Below are 17,902 nucleotides of genomic sequence, written 5' to 3' on the forward strand. Positions count from 1 at the left end.
AGAAGAAAGATAGAGATAGTTTTTAGCCAAATTTAGTAACAATTAATTTTAAACTTTCATAAATAACAAATGTTAAAATAGAAAAAATACAATGGAAGTATTTTTGTAAAGTAAAGAAGACGCACCTTTAGTAATAACTAAACAGATTTAAGGAAGTCTAAACTAGTTTGGTCTGAATAATTCTAGTTTGGTTTCAGTCTAATATGATTTTAACTAGTAAAGTAATAAGTTCAGAACTACAAAGAAAACATAGCCTTACAATTTACAAACTCATGTTAATATCTCAACATTCATTTTCATATGAGAGCTTACAAAATACTTACATGCATTTTTCATCTTTGCCTGATTGGCGCATAAATGCATTTTTTTTGCATAAAAAACGTAGTTGGGCAAGATGATCTATGAAAAGCCAGATTTCACACCAATTCACCACTTGATGGAGTTGTTAATTCATACTCTAGTTCATATCCTTGCTCCTCTCTGAAGAAGGGAAGGCTACCAGGATTTTCCTCCTCCAAAAGAAGGTTTACGGGTGTTTCAGCAGGGTATTTGTCGAGGATAAAATCGATTTCTGCTCCACTGATCTCCTTTTGATTTAAAAGAACCTGAAAATGAAACATAACAGATGTGAGAATGGCTGTAACATACTAAGTTTTCAGGAATTACGAGGATGGACCTTATTGTACCAGCATCTGCCGCCTGCCGGTCAGTTAGTCTAGCTTAGCAGGCGAGACCCTTTGGGGGTAGAGGGGAAGAATAAGGGAATACCTACCCTCAAAGAACCCTTACATTCTAGCCCATAACTTGTATCCATTTCCACAACAACTAGGTGAGCAATCATACATCACTACCTTCTCCCCCTTGGACTCTGCTAAATATCTGTCTCTAACGCAAACGGGTAATGTATTCTGAGACGAGAATTACAGAACTTGACCATGTTGCATATATGTAGCATTTGACACTTGCATAGCATTCGACACTTGCATAACCAAAAGAGGGAAAAAGAACAGGCAGTTTGCTGGAGACTCCAACTAATGGTGAAGGGTGTACCCGACGAGTTTTCTATTCCCGTCCATCAGGATGAGATTGGTTCTCTTAGCCAAGGTATCCATCCAACAAGATATAAATCAGCATCGGCGTCTTGAGTAATAAGAGAGCTACAAATTCCGTCAAGAGTAAAATGAGACTTCATTGAGAGCCCTTAGATTGGCCAAGAACTGAAAGGGGTCCCCTCATGTATGTTCAAAGGTACAAAAGTGAAAAAATCCAACTGCAGGGTCCATACTCATGTTGGGGGCACTTAAAGAGAAGAAAAGCTGGCAGAAGTTCTTAGCCTCATTTCCTTCAATGAGCTAATCAATTTATATAAACTTGTTGCAGCTAGCAACAAGTAATCACCCTCGCTTATATATAATAACATTTTGTGAAAATGTCTTTGATATACTAATAAGTAATAACGATATATGTACATGCACATACCTTCACAGTTTTGAGCAAAGCTGCATGGTGCCGCCTAAGCAATGTTACAGTCTTCTTATACATCTCCTGCACCAATTCTTCAGTCCTCTTGACAACTTGATCATCCAAATTGAAATTAATTGGGGGTTCAATAAGGTCATAATCATCATACAACGATCCCTCAAAATCCAGTCTGGGTCCCACAAATTTAGCCGTCTTCCTCCAGGGAGGTGGTTCCCCATGTATGGTCATAGGCTTCTCTAGATTCCATCTGGTAGAGATTTCAGAAAACTTATCTATCAAAAATGAAGGCAAACATATAAAAGTGGAACAAGAAGCTGAGAAATGAACCTACATGGTTATTATTTTCCGGGCAAGCCAGGTTGCATCAGCAAGATAATTAACTGATGCCCTCGATGTATCACGTCCATATATAACTTCCTCAGCAGCCCTCCCACCGAGTAATATCTTTCCAGGTAAAGCAGGTCAGCCACAAAGAAATAACAAATTGATCAAAAAACTAAATAAGCTAAGAAATCCTAATGTCTGACCTGTAAACGATATAGCAACTGGGGCCGCCTCTCAAAGATGTACAGCTCATCATCCAGACGATGAAACACGACTTGAGACAATGTCTGCAAAAATAACTCAATACATGTTAGGAGGAGTGGTGTAGATCACACCTACACAACACCATCAGAGTATTTCTGTTAATTGCTTGACAGTTCTACAGAAATAAACTAACCATCCTACTTCCAAGCAATAGTCAATCATTCAATCAACTAAGATCTACATATTTCAAGCCTTGTCAATAGAAATTTTGGAGAAAGCAAATGAACATCATAGATAATGTGCATGAACTAATATTTTGAAACTAATTGAAGTTCAATATCTCATCAAAGAAACCTACCTCCAAGCACTAAGGAAACAAGAGCTCTTGTTCATTAGTAGTATTTAGCAAGAGATATGAAGCAGTCATTAAGAGAGGCTTCTTTCATATAGAAAGTATGACATCTAAACTCAAGTTAGCATTTCTTACTATGCAACAGTCCTACAGAAAAACTTGTCATAAATCTAGAATGTGAAATCTGATTTCTTCTAGCAGCCGTGCTCTCTACACAGAATGCTTACTGAAGGCTGACAAGGTAGCTATCAAAATATATTTCCAGGAAAGAAACGGGGAAAAAGTCACCTCGCCACGTGGGTTGATAGACACACGGTCACAAGGTTCAACTTTTGCATTCTCAAGCCTTCTAAGCAAATGAGATGTCATAGCAGTTCCAACTTCAGTTGTAGCCCTGCGACATTGTCCTTGGTGCCCCAACTCTATGCCAACACGTTTAGGCCCAATTGTTAGTCGACCCACAGCATCATCAATGTCAGACTGCTCAATCTCTTCATGCCCTTTCCTAGCAGCTACTAAAGCAGACTCTTGCAACAACTGAGCCAACCTAGCACCACTCCATCCTGAACATGCATAACATATCTTATCCATATTGACTTTATTCACAAGCCATACAATCACATCTATAGAGGTCAATATATCCTATAGATAGTTCATCATCTCAAAATTAAAATACCAAAAGAGTTCCTTCACTAAAAAAGAACATGTTTGAAAACATATGTTAACTTTTGGACTTTGCCATACCAGGTAGGTCATTTGCATAAGTGGACAAGTCAACAGAAGGTGACAATTTTACTTTCCGAGCATGAACTTTCAAGACTTCCAATCTTCCTTTAGCACTAGGAGGTTGAACTCTTATCTACAAAAAAAGAAGAAAATTTTGAGATAGTCAGAGAATATAGAGTACCATACAGAAATGCTGGGAAAAAGAAAAAGAGTTACCATATACAAAATTCATCTATTCAGCACATACGAATTAAGAGTAGGTTCTTTTAAGCCTATCTTACTAACATTGAACTTCCTTCATTTTAAAAATACTTGCATCATGTAGGCTAGGCAAACAGTTTAAGGATGAGACCAGAGAAGCTAAACGGACACATTAACTAAAATAACTTACCTAGGCAGCGTATCAACAAATTAACTGACTACAACAAATATATTGGTATGCATATACCCTAATTGCTTCTAGTGAACTTATCTTTGGTGAACTTATCTTGCCAAACTTATTTATTATTGGGCAACTTCACTTATTTTTGCAAAACTCAACTTATTTATGCTCAAAGCCTCAAACTTGATTTGACAAGGTAGAGATAACAGACACAAGTATAAAATGATTGTTCATAAGTTGTAATATAATCGAAAGTATGTAAAGCCAAGGGTACAAGTAGTATAATACACTGTTCTTCTAAAGGTAATACAAACCTTTCTATCGAAACGACCTGGTCGAAGAAGTGCAGGATCTAACAAATCCATCCTGTTTGTAGCACCTAGAAAGATGACACCTTTTCCAGTATCGAAACCATCAAGCTCAATTAAAAGCTGATTTAAGGTAGTTTCTCTCTCTTGAGTTGATGCATTGTATAGATTATCACTTGAATTACTGAATATTCCTTGACGTCTGAATCCACAAGATCCAGGAGAATCAGAACAAGATGCGCAATAGACATATGATTTACAATATTTTAAGGGTCTTTTGTCAGAAAGTACCTTATAAAACACAAGTTTTGTAGGGAAGGACCTAATAATAAAAAATTGCCTAAAAAGACCTATTAAAATACTTTTGGTTGTTAATAGCAACCATTTTATGAATTTCAGGCCAAAACACCAAACTATGGCGTTGATTGCAGATGAGCTTACAGCAATGAGCGGTAAGACAGAATGAAAGAATTGACAGTCAATTGGAGTTAAAAAAAAAAGTCAATGCCGGAATTTGGTGTTTTGGCCTGAAATTCATAAATCGGAAGTATTTTAATAGGTCTTTTTAGACAAAAAGAAATTTATTAGGTCCTTCCCTACAAAACTTGTGTTTAATTAGGTACTTCCTGACAAAAAAAACTCATATTTTAATAAACTAACTGACAGTAAGCTATGTACCGTGTAGCTAATGCATCAATCTCATCAATGAATATGACTGATGGCTTATTTACCTGCAAAAAGAAAGTTCATGGTAATCAGAAATGATGAAGATCAATTGTTTTTGACACTTTCTATCTTATCAGCTCCAGGAAGCATGTATCATAGTTACCCACAAGGACAAGACACGATTAAATAGATGATTACTGCCACCCTTGCCAGTGAATTTCTCAAATTATCTACAGATTAGGCACAACATGAACCCTCTGCTATTCAGGAAACATTTGCTATGAATCAATATTAGAGGGAAGGGTAATTTAGATATTATCTACATTAGTTAGCTTGGGGAATAAGCTAGGTAGTTGTGTTAAAGAAGTTACTCTATATACAGGGCTAATTAGAGAGAGAAAAGTATGTTGAAAATTGTTAAGGAAAAATTAGTGAACTCTTGTAGTTCAATTGGGAGAGAATCAAGCCTCTCGAAAGCTTGAATATCTGTTACTTTTGCTTTTTACCTATTACTATTCAATCAAAGTTCATCTTCTTCCTTGATCTCTTTATGATTATAATCTGTCCAAGCTATGTTAATTCATAGCAACATTATGCAGAAGGGATCCCAAAGACCCAAACTCGTGAATCAAAGGTCAGATACAAATAGCATCTATAAAGCGACATCGCGTGCTACATGATTCTGACGATAAATATGACGTGTTCTATTAGGAGGCAAGAAAGTGCAAGAATCATTCTGCCCAATACACAATGCAAGCATCAGGCTTTCCAAGATAATTTTCCACGCAATACACAAAGCAAGCATCAGTTTGTCCAAGATAATTTTCCACCAAATACACAATGCAAGCATCAGTCTGTCCAAGATAAATTTCCACCCAATACACAATGTAAGAAACAAGCATCACAATCTTACTTGGTTGGGAACATGTCAGTTTTACCTTGGCTCTCTTGAATAAATCCCTGATACGTGCAGAGCCAACACCAACGAGAACTTCAACAAACTCTGACCCAGCCATTTGGTAAAATGGAACACCAGCTTCACCAGCTATAGCTTTTGCAACTAATGTCTGCCAGACAGAAGATAAATATTTGGACACTGCATGTACCAACAGAACAAAATAAAACACCATCAATATTACCTTTCCACAACCAGGTGGCCCTTCAAGAAGGACTCCATGTGGAGGTTTGATCCCCATTTTGTCAAATAGATCTGGATTCTTCAAGTAATTCACCAACTACAAAATGTATACAGGATAAACAGTAATGAATTCAGCAATAAAATACCTCAGAGATTCAAAAGACAACGAAGTTAAAAATTGAAAAACAAAGGTTCCATAATCAAAAGGGAGGCTGCTTGATCAATTAACATTCTAAAGCGACCCATTAAAGGAGAAGAAGACTATACAGCACAAAAGACCGATCTCTCCCAACAGCAAAGATGGAGAAAGAAGTGTGTGCTCTAATCATGCTGTACATCATTCCATAGACACAGAAAAACTAGAGCAACTTAGGACCAAAGTGAAGTATTAAAAATAACTGTCATGCACCAGAACCTGAAGCCTGTTTCCTGTTATACCAATATAAACACGTCACCACTAGATAACTCAAAGTTCTCTTGCTTTACCATGCCTTAGATCATGTCAATCAAACAATGAAGAAAAGTGTGTGTGCCAAGCATGATGTACATCATTTAATAAACACGAGAAAACCAGAGCATCTTAGCACCAAAGTAAAAGTATAAATTATGAGCATTCTATCCCACGTCACCAGAAGCCATAATGTTGTAGTCCTAGTCCAAACAGAAAATAGATTAGCCAGAGAACCTCTCCTACTTATTAGTTTCTAGTCTCCCCCCCCCCTCTCTCTCTCTCTCTCTCTCTCCCAATGCACAATAAAGAACATGTAATAAATCCGTGGATGGACAAAAACACTCAAACCCCAAAATTAATTCAAAAACAGCAGGTAGCTCTGTCTCACCACTACAAAAGCACAACATAAACACATTTTGGGAGATGGAATCATTCAATCTTTCCAGAAAAGTTGTCTATGCAAAATGAATAACTTTCTTGAAATTTAGATTCCCAAACGACGCTTAAACCAAAGAAACAAGGTGTGGAAATATTGCAATGATTATATGTGGAGCTATGAGAGATATATAGGCAATGACGAAGCACATGCAAAATAATGCTGCTTAAAAATGCGTCATGTAGAGATCCGTAGAGTCATGTGCCGTCAAGCAGTCCAGGAAAGGCCTATTTAACTAAACGTTGATCATCTATTGCCCAATCTCACAAAGGAAAAACACGTGTACAGTTGTATACAGACCACGATAGACATAGTCATAAGACAATAATATTTCATTCTTAATGACTCAAGCTCCTTCAGTAATTATTGCTCCTTATAACTTTGGACGACAACTAGTAACTTTTACGCTGAGACCAGAACAATCTACCACCAGAAGGAAAAGCTACCCACCAAGTTCTCTTTTATTTGTCAAACAATGCATTCTTACTAGAAAAACCCATGTTCCTCAACATGAGAAAGGAAGTTTAAGCAGTAACAGCATCCAGTTTTTGCTATGATTAATATTCTCAATCTAATACTATTATTTGCAAATAGAGTTCCTTTATAGTGTGCATGACAGTCAAAGTGATATTATTTTACCTCTTGAAGTTCTTCAACTGCTTCTTCAATGCCAGCCACATCAGCAAAAGTAACCCCAGTTGAACCCTACAAGAAAATATAGTAAGTATCAAAAAGTATGACATAAATTTTTAAAAAAAGGGGAAAAAACATGCATAGTCGTGAAAGGAAATTACATCAACTCGAGCCTGAGGCTTGGATTGTGAAAAATCAATACCTTGCCATATGTCCTACACGATACACACATCATAAAAATTAGCATGAACAGATAACAGCCACATATAAAAACTTACTCAGTGCTACCTATATATGATAGAGAGGTGGTGGCATACCCACTTCTTGAAATTTTTTGGTCTTCTCGAAAGAGTAAAACGTACAAGGAGAACCATAATTAAAAGGACTAGCATGATTGGTCTTAGTATCTGAAGACTGGCAGATACACCACCAAAAATATAGAATTCCTGTAACTTGGAAACAACCCCTCCATCAATGAAAATGTCAGCCCATTTATCCCCGACACTTTCTGCAATTCCAGATATGATGCCAAAGAAAAATTTAAGAAAAGGCTTGACTACAGGCCAAACAATGTACACAGTGGCAACAAAAACAAAACTAGTGACTGCAAATACAGCTGAAGCGAGGAAGCTTCCAACAATAACTGCAGCAGCTGCCATGACGACTGTAACCATTCCAAATTCCACCATGATTCTGCTCGAAATGGAGGATGCAACAGGATTAGGGTACTCGGGCGAATTCACAATCGATGTCTGTACCAAAAGACATAAAGTTAGCAAGAGGTTTGATATTCCTAACAACATTCTAGAAAAGTAGATTTTGTTGTGCACATTGCACCTCTTGTGCAACCCATTTTCATTTGTTTTTTGCTTTTGTTTGTTGGGGGGGGGGGGGGAAGCTAAAGGTTCATTTCAATGCAAACAAAAAAAAAAATCATGCATCATTTGGGACATAGCTTCTTCAAGGAGAGCAGAAAGTAATGAAACAAATACTTAATATTCATAGTACAAAGGAAATACATATGACACGAGTACACAACGCCTCATTATGCTAAAGAGAGAGATTAAAAAAAAAAAAAAGAATAAAAGAGAAGGAATAAACTCTATCTCACCTCTAGATTTTGAAGCATGGTGAGAAGCAAAAGAAATTGATCCTAATTCCTAAAACTGCCAAAGATTAAAACGAATTCCATACACTTTGAGAGTTTTACATTTTCCTTTCTCAATACTCTGCAATCTGATATCTCGACAATGTCCATAGAATCTCCAGCAAGGAAGCAGTGAGGTAAATGCATTCCATGATAGGAAATCAAGAGTTGGAAGTTGGAACAAAAGGAAACACTTTCAGACAAAGAGCATGATAACCCTTGACTTACATAACTTAAGTTCACAATAATGGGCCATCTCATGACAATATGAAACACTTGAAAAGAAGGGCGCAGAAATCTAAACTCCTGCAAATGATAATAATCAGGCCATCCATACAAGGCATAAATGAAAATTGTCAAACCATAACTACCCAGGTGCCTCACAAGAATGTCTTGCCTACACAATTAAGAATATGAGGTCTCAACAGCAAGGATTAAGAGTGCGATGTGATTTTATTTTGAAAAAATTATTTATACATATTTGTTGCAGAATATCTCTTTACAACCCAAGTCCCTACAGAAATTAGTGAAATTTAACAGCAAACATGACAAGTAGCTCATATAACAGCTATTCACTATGATAGATCCAACAAACTTATCTCTAAACCACTCAATATCTACAGTTGCAAACATGTAAAACAACACAATTTTGCATTTTCATTCTTCCAACAACTTTATCTAGCATACATGAATTTGTGAACCTGTGCTTTGAGTAAGATAAGAAACCCTCATTCTTCCAGCCAAAATTGACAGTAAATTAAGGAGTAAAATTACCATAGCTCGTGTCTCTATTTCATACTGAGGACCAGTGTACTCTGCCAAGAGCTCCTTTGCTTGATCAGCACCCAACTGCATTGCCCTGCCAATAACTGCATAACATTATCATCAAAATCATTCAAAACCAATCAAAACTTTTCGAGCAATCAATCAATATCTCACCATTGAATTTGATGCAAGCTCTTCTCCCCGGGAGTATCTTTCAGCTCAACAATAAAATCTCTCATTTCATCCCCAGAAACAATTCCACTCTGCTCCTTGAAACTCAACAACTTAACCTTATCCTTAACCATAAACTTCACAAATTCCTCATAGCTCATTTTAGGTAACGCCTCGATATTCCGATCAAATACCTCTTCTTCCGACAAATCCACCCCAAACATTTGCTCAGGAACATATAGCTTCCCTCTATATTCCCTCAAAATATCATTCAAATACACATTACCCTCCAAATTTCTATCTCCATTTTCCTCCGACGCCTCGTTTATTCTCACCTTGTCCTTCAATTTTAGCCTCTTTAACACCTCAAGAGCCCCAAAACGATATTTATTCTTCTTCAAATTCTCCCTCTCAGTCGAAGTATACACTTTATCACCAATTTGAAATCTGGGTTCTACTTGGCTAGGGTTTTCCTTCAAAACCCTAGTCACAAAATCTTCTGTGTCCGAATTTGGTGCATTCTCAGTCGATTTACAATATAAAGTGGGTTTCCGACGAGTGAAATTAACTCCAACACTAAATAATTTCGATGAATTGAATTGGTCCGAGTGTTTTCGAACTCGAATTGAAGTAATGCTTGATCTGCTGAGATTTTTTATAGAAAAGGGTTGATAAACCCTAGCAGACAAAATAGTGTCTCTTGTACACATTGTTTGTGTTAAAGTGGAGTAGAGTTCATCAAATTAGGGTTTAGAAGAGCAGCAACATGAACAAATTGGAGTGTTTTATCGGGTATTATTCTCTATCTGCTTCTGCAACCACAGTAGACACCATGTGAGCAGCAACGCGAGGAAGACGATAGCCTGAAATGATTTTTGCTCCGCTCTATCCAAACAAATAAGTAAGTTCCGATCAGGTCCGATCAGGTCCAATCAGGACAATAAGTTCCAATCAAGTCTAATAAGGTTCAATAAGTTTCAATCAAATGCACTAAGTTTCAATCAGTTCTGATTAAATCCAATAAGTTCTAATTAGGTGTAATAAGTTCCAATCAAGTCTAATAAGGTCCAAATAGTCAATATTATTTCATAAACATTTATATTATTGTTTATTATTTTTTTATTTATATCACTATTAGCTGATTATGTTATTATTAGATTTTTAATTAAAGTATCACAATGATTATATAGTATTATACTTGCATTATTGTCTATTATTTTATTAAATGTTTGTATTATTGCCTATTATTTTATTATTCATATTACTATTAGCTGATTATGCTATTATTAGAATTTTTTATTAAAGTACAACAATTTATAGTATTATGTTTTATTTATTTTTTTGAAGAAGGAAAGAAACAACTAGGAGGGGTCCCAAAAATTGGGCCACCCAAAAGCATCCTTACAGATGCTTACAGCAAAAGGGAAATCAGGAACCTCAAACTAATAAGTAGTATTAATTGTCGTGTGGCCGCGATGAGCCATCCAGCCGCAGCAGCATTAGCTTCCCGAAAAGCATGACGAATTTGGACATCTTCATATTGCTTCAAATCTTCACCTGCATCTAAAATAATAGCGTTAATTGTCCAAGGAATTTTTCAAATATTATAATTGAGTTGACAACAACCAGATTACCACCCTCAATAATGATATTTCTAATTCCCGAAGAAATAGCCCCTCTAATACCTTCTCTTAAGCCCCTAGCTTCAACAACAAGAATAGAAATCGACGAGTCTAAAGCACCAGCAACACATAATAAAACTTTCCCTTTTGAATCACGAATAACAAAACCGAAAGAGGCTTGACCATTTGGAAGTTTAGAACGATCAAACAATATATAGTATTATACTTGTATTATTGTCTATTATTTGATTATTCATATTACTATTAGTTGATTATAATATTATTAAAAAATATTATAATCGCGGTCAAATAAGGTTAACAATAATAATCATTATAATTACAATATTTTGCAATTCGTCTTTAAATAACTAGAGATATCATGTTTTCGTTACTAATCACAATAAAAGATATAACGATCTTTTCACCATATACCCGTGACAAATCTTTTTTTGCACCTTATACTCTTTCAACTTCTTCACCATATACCCCCCAGCTTTCAAAAAATATATTGACTTACCCTTAATGGCGTAAAACTTTGTTACTCATTAACATTTAAACCCCCCGTTAAACCTTAATTAACTAACCCTAACCTTAATCCTAACCCTAATCTAATACCTAACCCTAACCCTAATCTAATACCTAACCTTAACCCTAACCACCCCTCCCCCATCCCTTACCCTTCCCCCACTACACCACCACCCCTATTCCCTCCCCTGCAGTCCCCCCTCCCTCCCCCTTCCCCCGCAGTCCCCATCCCCCCTGCAGTCTCGTAACCCCCTCCCCTTCCACTGATTGAATCACGAAACAAAATCTAGATTTTCCAAACATTTTGACCCTAAACCCAGATTTTCAAAACTTTGCGACCCTAATCCAGATTTTCAAAACTTTTTGAAACACAACCAAGATTCATTATCATCATCAACCCCGTTGCGAAAATCAGTGAGGGAAGGAGGGTTGGGTTGGGGCAAAAATTGAAGGGGTGAGGGAGAAAATCAGTGGAGGAAGGATGTTTGGGTTGGGGGAGAAAATCAAGGGGGGCGTGGAAGGTTGTTGGGCTGCGAGGTTGGGAGCTGGCGAGGCTGCGGTGGTGGGGGAGGGAGGTTGGGGGTTGCGGTGGTTGTGGGGGGCTGGTGGGGCTGCGGTGGTTGTTGGGGGGGTTGGTGGGGCTGGGTTTGCGGGTGGTGGGTTTTGGGGTAGGTGGGGTGGGTGGGCTGGGTTAGTGAGAGAGTTAGGGTTCACTTAAGGTTAGGGTATGGGATGAGTGTTTAGGGTTAGGGTTAGGGTTAGTGTTAGGGTATTAGATTAGGGGTTAGGGTTAGATTTAGGTTAGTTAATTATGATTAGAGGAGGATTTAGGGGTTAATGACTAACGAAGTTTAACGCCATTAGTCATTAAGGGTAAGTCAATGTATTTTTTGAAAGGCAAAAGTTGAAATGGTATATGGTGCAAAAAAAATAATTGTCAGGGGTATATGGTGAAAAAAACCGAAAATATAAATGTTATCAATTGATTGCTTCATTATCATCATCGGAGTATCTTTCTTCGTTGGAGTATCTTTCTTCATCTTCTACATCATCCTTTTCAATCAATATGTTTTCTTCACCAATATCCAACCATAATTCATCTATAATTTTCACCCGAGTAATCTCCATATTCATTGTTCTCGTCTTGTAAGTCAAATTTGAATAAGCTCTTGGTTCCATGGTTTCAACTACTTGCGAAACTGAAATCCCTAAATCATGTAAACGAATAAAATTATGTAGTGTGCATGTTGCCACGATGATAGCCAACTGGTAAGCATCATCCATCTTCGGCATCATTCTTAGAACCTTCCATCTAAGTATACCCAAAAATTCTTTCATCAGTACCACATAATGAAGAATGTCGATAATTAAAATGCTCTAACTTTTCCTTTGGTGGAGAACCATTTTTAAATCCAGGTTTATGAACTTTCAAACCTTTCTCTTGATATGGACTCAAATACCCGGTAGAGAATACCCTTCTATTATAGTTACAAATAGTGGAGTGAGAATTAATGAGTTCTACTACTATTTACGTTAGGGGTAATATTTATGTTATTACTTGTCAATTTTTTTGTCTAATAAGATCAAATAAGTTTCAATCAGGTCCAATAAGGTTTAATAAGTTTCAACCAGGTCCAATAAGGTCTAATAAGTTTCAATCAGGGCTAGTAAGGTCTAATAAATTTCAATTAGGTTTAATCAAGTTCAATAAGTTGAATCAGGTTCAATCAGGTTTAATAAGTTCCAATCAATTTAGTCGAGGTTCAATAAATTAAGTTCAGATAAATTCAGGACCAATAAGTTAAATAGAACACATTCTTAGAAAGAAAAAGATAAAGTAAAAAGTAAAAACTAATGATTGTCAATAAAAAAATTCATGTGGAGTAACAAATGAACAATATTGGGAAAAAAAAGAGTATTTGCTTAGAGAAATCCTTGGACAATTTTTGTCCATTTGCAAACAGGTTTAGTGGAATTCCTTTTACCAATGTATATTTGGTTTCAACAATTTTTAAAAATTTCCAAATTCAAAAACTTTACCTCTTTTAGAGAGGACAATACACCATCATTTAAGCCTTGGCTGTCAGAAGTCATAACTCCAATGGTGATTGGGGAAGACACTGCCAAATTTTTACATTTAATGGCAAATTTTTCTGATAAGTTGACTCATGTGTCCCCCTCTCATTTCTTCTTACCCTACCTAATACTTTAAAAATTAATTATACCCTATTTTTTTTTACCATAATCAATAATATTATACTCCTATATTCATCATCATCTCCATTATTATTATTATTATAATTACATTCAATCAAACATACCACCTCCCTTTTTTAAAATTATTTTCCTCAAAAAAATTCAAGAAAAAGCCAACCAAAGAAAGCAAAGCATCTTCCCTCTTTCTTCTTCATCCTCTTCATTCTCTTCCTCATATTTTCTCTCTCCTCCAACATTCGAAATTTTTACAAAAGACAATCTTCCATTATCCAGGCCCTCATTTTCCGACAAAAACAACCAAAACTTGTCAAATCCCAATTAATTGATTGGAAAGTTTTAATCTTTTTGAGTTTTTGGTTGATGGGTATTTAATTTTATTTTGTGGGTTGGATCGGAAAAAAAAGGGGAAATTAGAAAGAGAGAGCTGAAAAAAAAATTGAGGAGATGGAGGAGGATAGGATTGAATGTGTAACGACGTCGTCTTCAGAGAGATTGTATGAAGCAGATGTCAATTACCCACAAAATCATAATCATAATCTTAATCATAATCATAACCTCAATCATAATCATAATCATAATCAAGCTTCAAAGTCGAGGAGAAAAGTTGCTTCACCCCTGATTTCTTCAGCTAATACTGTTGTTGAAATCTTTGAATGCCCAGTTTGTGCTAATGCTATGTACCCACCTATTCACCAGGTTATCTCTCATCTCTCTCCTTTTTTTTTTGTATTTAGTTTTGCTGATTATTGAATGTAATTTGGGCATTTTATATATGGGTTATAGATTGAAAATCAAAATTTAAGTTGGTTTAAATATGTGTATTGAGGATTTTGTGGATTTGTAAGTTTTTTCCCCTATTTTTTTGTGGGATGAGTTTTGATGTACTTTGTGTGAAGATGGGTTTTGTGGAATTTGTGATTTTTTTCATGAATGATGAAATGACACAAAAATACCCACATCTTGAAATTGTAATAGGGAAGAATATGGTCAGCAGGATTCGAATGTTGTGGCTTTTGGTTATAATAATTAGGTCTACATTGTGAATTGTAATTTCTAATATTTTTTGAGAATCCTGAGATATTAAGGGGATCTCTTAAAGCTGATTATTTTGTAAAGTTTGCAGCTTTTTATAATTTATGGTGGATGATACTATGTGGTATACTGCTTAATTATTGTACTTTGTGAGAAGAGGATAAGTTGTCCAACAACAGATTGTCTCAGTACAAAAAAAACATCATTTTTGTGGAAAAGGATTGAGTTTCTTCTACTTTATGATGTTAGTTAGAGAAGGTAGTTCAGACTTCAGATAGGGGGTTCTAGTTGTCAGGTACTACAGGAAAATGATTAGCACTGGAAATGCTTAACTGGTGTAAGTTAGTTGATAATCTTGTGGGTATGAACATGTTTGATAGCTTTAAACCTTAAAGTTTTTTAACACTATGGCGAAAGTTGAATATCCTCCTTCTTTTTCTCCCCCCAATGGCTCATATGTGGATTTCTTTCCTTTTATTATATTTTGTTCATTATATTACATCAACCGGTTGATTGCTTTCTGTTCTCTTTATAAACATCTATGGAACGCAAGTTCTCTTTGCTTATCAATTGAAAATTGAGGCTTCTAGGCTCATACAGATTCTGTTTGGGGTAATTAGTGATCTATGTGATTGGTTAATTGCATTCTTTTCGAATAGGTTTCATGTTACATTTCTAATTTGTATCTATTACAGTGTCATAATGGACACACACTTTGTTCAGAATGTAAGACAAGGGTCCACAATCGGTGCCCTACTTGTAGACAAGAACTTGGGGAAATCAGATGTTTGGCACTGGAGAAGGTGGCCGAGTCTCTTGAACTCCCTTGCAAATATAGCTCATTTGGTTGCTTGGAGATATCTCCTTACTATAGTAAACTTAAGCATGAAGCACTTTGTAACTTTAGACCATTCAGCTGCCCATATGCTGGTTATGAATGCTCCGTTGTTGGTGATATTCCTTACTTGGTTTCCCACTTGAAGGATGATCATAAAGTGGATATGCACACTGGTTGTACATTCAATCATCGCTATGTCAAGTCTAATCCCCTGGAAGTTGACAATGCCACCTGGATGCTAACAGTAAGTAATTGCTACTACTATGTTCCCCTATAGTTTGTATTAAATGCATTTCCATGATTTGAGGAAGTTAGGTGATGAGTAAATTTGAGCTGCACGTTTGTTTGTTTAGGCAAAGTGCTACATTCAGTTAAGGTATATATAAAAATCCAGTACAAGCTGATATCTCGTAGTTAGGCTTGGCTGCTTTGTGGTTCTTTCCTATGGTCTTGATAGGACCAAATGTCATTTGATATTTGGTGCTCAATGGTACAGATGCTGGTATTAGCTGGAATGAACTGTCCAAGTAACATTGGTCTAAGTTATGCAGGTTTTCTGATTACGATGCACTCCTTCCCATATGAGTTGGAATTTTTTCAAAATATTCTCTTGATGATTATTTTTGTCGGGAGGTTCTAATGCTTGGTATGAAACAAAGAGCAAGCACCTCATGAAAGATGGTGGTGGTTGCGAATTGAGTTTGTGCACGAAATTCGGAAGACCTTTTTGAATGCCAACCAGTGTCCAAAACTGTGTAAGCATGGGCTGCAAAATCTATATGTGCTAGTTGCAGTAGCTAATACTAGCTATAATGGCAGAAATGGGCTGAGGCATGGTAGGGAGTGCGATAGCTTTTAAAATGTTTTAATTACATAGTATTTACCACAGGTCCAGGAATCTGATCTGCCATCATTTAGTAATGTGTGATCATTGCATATAAAGTCTATTAAAGTCTCCTTAAGTTGCAAATGGTTGATATGAAGATGTTTATGAAGTGGGGCTAAACACCAAATAGTGCGGTGGTGAACAACAGAGAGTGGGGGATAAGAGGTAATTTCACTTATTGTGGGCCGCACTCCCTGTCCTCTCTCTTGTTCACCACCAAACAGTGTGGTGATAGCTTCATGATATATTAGCTTCAAAAAAGGATTGGTTGGTGTATATTCATGCTGGTTTGAACAATTTATAGAGTTCTTATTTTTGGTTAAAATTCCCTTGGTTTCAGGTCTTCCATTGTTTTGGCCAATATTTCTGCTTGCATTTTGAAGCATTTCAGCTTGGCGGGGCTCCAGTTTATATGGCATTTCTCCGTTTCATGGGTGATGAAACTGATGCTCGAAGGTACACATATAGCTTAGAGGTGGGTGGATGTGGGAGAAAATTGACATGGGAGGGGACCCCACGAAGCATTCGTGATAGCCACAGGAAGGTTAGAGATAGTCATGATGGTCTTGTGATACATCGTAAATTAGCACTTTTTTTTTCGGGTGGGGATCGAAAAGAGCTAAAGCTTCGGATTACTGGAAGAATCTGGAAGGAACAGAATCTAGAATCTGCAGCATCGATATCTAATCTTTGTAGTTAAAGGATCATTTTTACATGGCGTGCTGTTTTTTTGGTCATATTCACGGTTTTAGCTGTTGACAGTCAACAAGAAAAACCATGTAAAATCCGTCATTTACCTGGCTGTATGCACGTGTCCTGATAACGATCAGATAGACGACGGATGGAAGTGTTTGTGCTGATGAGAGAGGCTTCTGAAGAGAGCCTATATTTACGTTGGTCAGGAACACGCTTCTTCTGTTTCATAAATGTATTAAATATCATGTGGCTCCAGAAAATCGATTCAGCTGAATCAAAGGTGGACCGAATTCTGCAACTCTGGTTTATAGATGAGGAAATTGTGATTTAGGATGTCAACTGCGTATTTCTTCCAACGATTTGGAAGATATATTGGGAGTTGTGTAACCATACTCTTTGGTGTAAAATGAAGCTATTTAACATCTCGAAACGCTCTCTTTCTTTTGCTTACACATTTTACTAGTTTTGGGTGTTTCACCACTCTGAATTCAAATCTAAGTATTTCCCAAAGCCTGCTTGCAACAGTTATTTTATCTCATGCAAAATGTCTGTCACTATGTGCCCAATACTTGAGCAAAAAGGTGGTGGCAGACTTGGCAGTGAACTAAAGTCTTAGGGATAATTCAATTTCCTGAAGAATGAATCACACGGAAGCTTCAAAATGAAATTCATTCCACTGCTGAGTTTGCTCCTGTGCAAATGAAGCTGAAATTGAAATTACTTCCTCCATTTCGTTTTAAATGCAATAAAGGAATATTTTATATCGTACAAAAAATACCCCTTTGTTGCATTTAAAACGTAACGGAGAAAGTATTACATATTATTGGATTTAAAAGTTTTTTCTCCATTTTTTTCGTAAGGCGTTTATAATATAAGGGGTTACCGTTAATTATTATAATAT

At 36.4% G+C, this 17,902-nt stretch overlaps 2 protein-coding genes across 2 annotated transcripts; one reads left to right on the forward strand and one right to left on the reverse strand.

Annotated features, from left to right (window-relative positions):
* Positions 1–31: 31 nt before the first annotated feature.
* On the reverse strand, positions 32–10,070 carry LOC104892133 (probable inactive ATP-dependent zinc metalloprotease FTSHI 1, chloroplastic). The gene is made up of 15 exons (XM_010677964.3): positions 9,189–10,070; positions 9,024–9,108; positions 7,420–7,854; positions 7,264–7,317; positions 7,109–7,174; positions 5,584–5,679; positions 5,383–5,511; positions 4,457–4,509; positions 3,785–3,980; positions 3,107–3,221; positions 2,651–2,925; positions 2,010–2,093; positions 1,814–1,926; positions 1,480–1,729; positions 32–605 (listed from the first exon to the last, which is right to left on the reverse strand). The coding sequence occupies exons 1-15, from the start codon at positions 9,893–9,895 to the stop codon at positions 417–419; spliced, it is 2,847 nt and encodes a 948-aa protein (XP_010676266.2). The 5' UTR covers positions 9,896–10,070; the 3' UTR covers positions 32–416.
* A 3,596-nt stretch (positions 10,071–13,666) lies between these two features.
* On the forward strand, positions 13,667–17,514 carry LOC104892134 (E3 ubiquitin-protein ligase SINAT5). The gene is made up of 3 exons (XM_010677966.4): positions 13,667–14,245; positions 15,277–15,663; positions 16,646–17,514. Exons 1-3 carry the CDS (start codon positions 13,994–13,996, stop codon positions 17,003–17,005), a joined length of 999 nt encoding a protein of 332 aa, XP_010676268.2. The 5' UTR covers positions 13,667–13,993; the 3' UTR covers positions 17,006–17,514.
* The last annotated feature ends 388 nt before the right edge of the window (positions 17,515–17,902 follow it).

This window comes from Beta vulgaris, chromosome 5 (genome assembly GCF_026745355.1).
Source record: "Beta vulgaris subsp. vulgaris cultivar EL10 chromosome 5, EL10.2, whole genome shotgun sequence".
Lineage (NCBI taxonomy): Eukaryota > Viridiplantae > Streptophyta > Magnoliopsida > Caryophyllales > Amaranthaceae > Beta > Beta vulgaris.

What these genes read in the sequence shown, in the direction of transcription:
- LOC104892133 (XM_010677964.3), bottom strand. Translation starts at nt 9,895, where the DNA reads ATGTGTACAAGAGACACTATTTTGTCTGCTAGGGTTTATCAACCCTTT. An exon ending in CTATCAACCCACGTGGCGAG is followed by an intron (nt 2,094 to 2,650) that starts GTGACTTTTTCC and finishes TTATTTTTGCAG; the next exon opens with ACATTGTCTCAAGTCGTGTT. An exon ending in AGTTGCTATATCGTTTACAG is followed by an intron (nt 1,927 to 2,009) that starts GTCAGACATTAG and finishes TTACCTGGAAAG; the next exon opens with ATATTACTCGGTGGGAGGGC.
- LOC104892134 (XM_010677966.4), top strand. Translation starts at nt 13,994, where the DNA reads ATGGAGGAGGATAGGATTGAATGTGTAACGACGTCGTCTTCAGAGAGA. An exon ending in TGTACCCACCTATTCACCAG is followed by an intron (nt 14,246 to 15,276) that starts GTTATCTCTCAT and finishes TATCTATTACAG; the next exon opens with TGTCATAATGGACACACACT. An exon ending in ATGCCACCTGGATGCTAACA is followed by an intron (nt 15,664 to 16,645) that starts GTAAGTAATTGC and finishes CCTTGGTTTCAG; the next exon opens with GTCTTCCATTGTTTTGGCCA.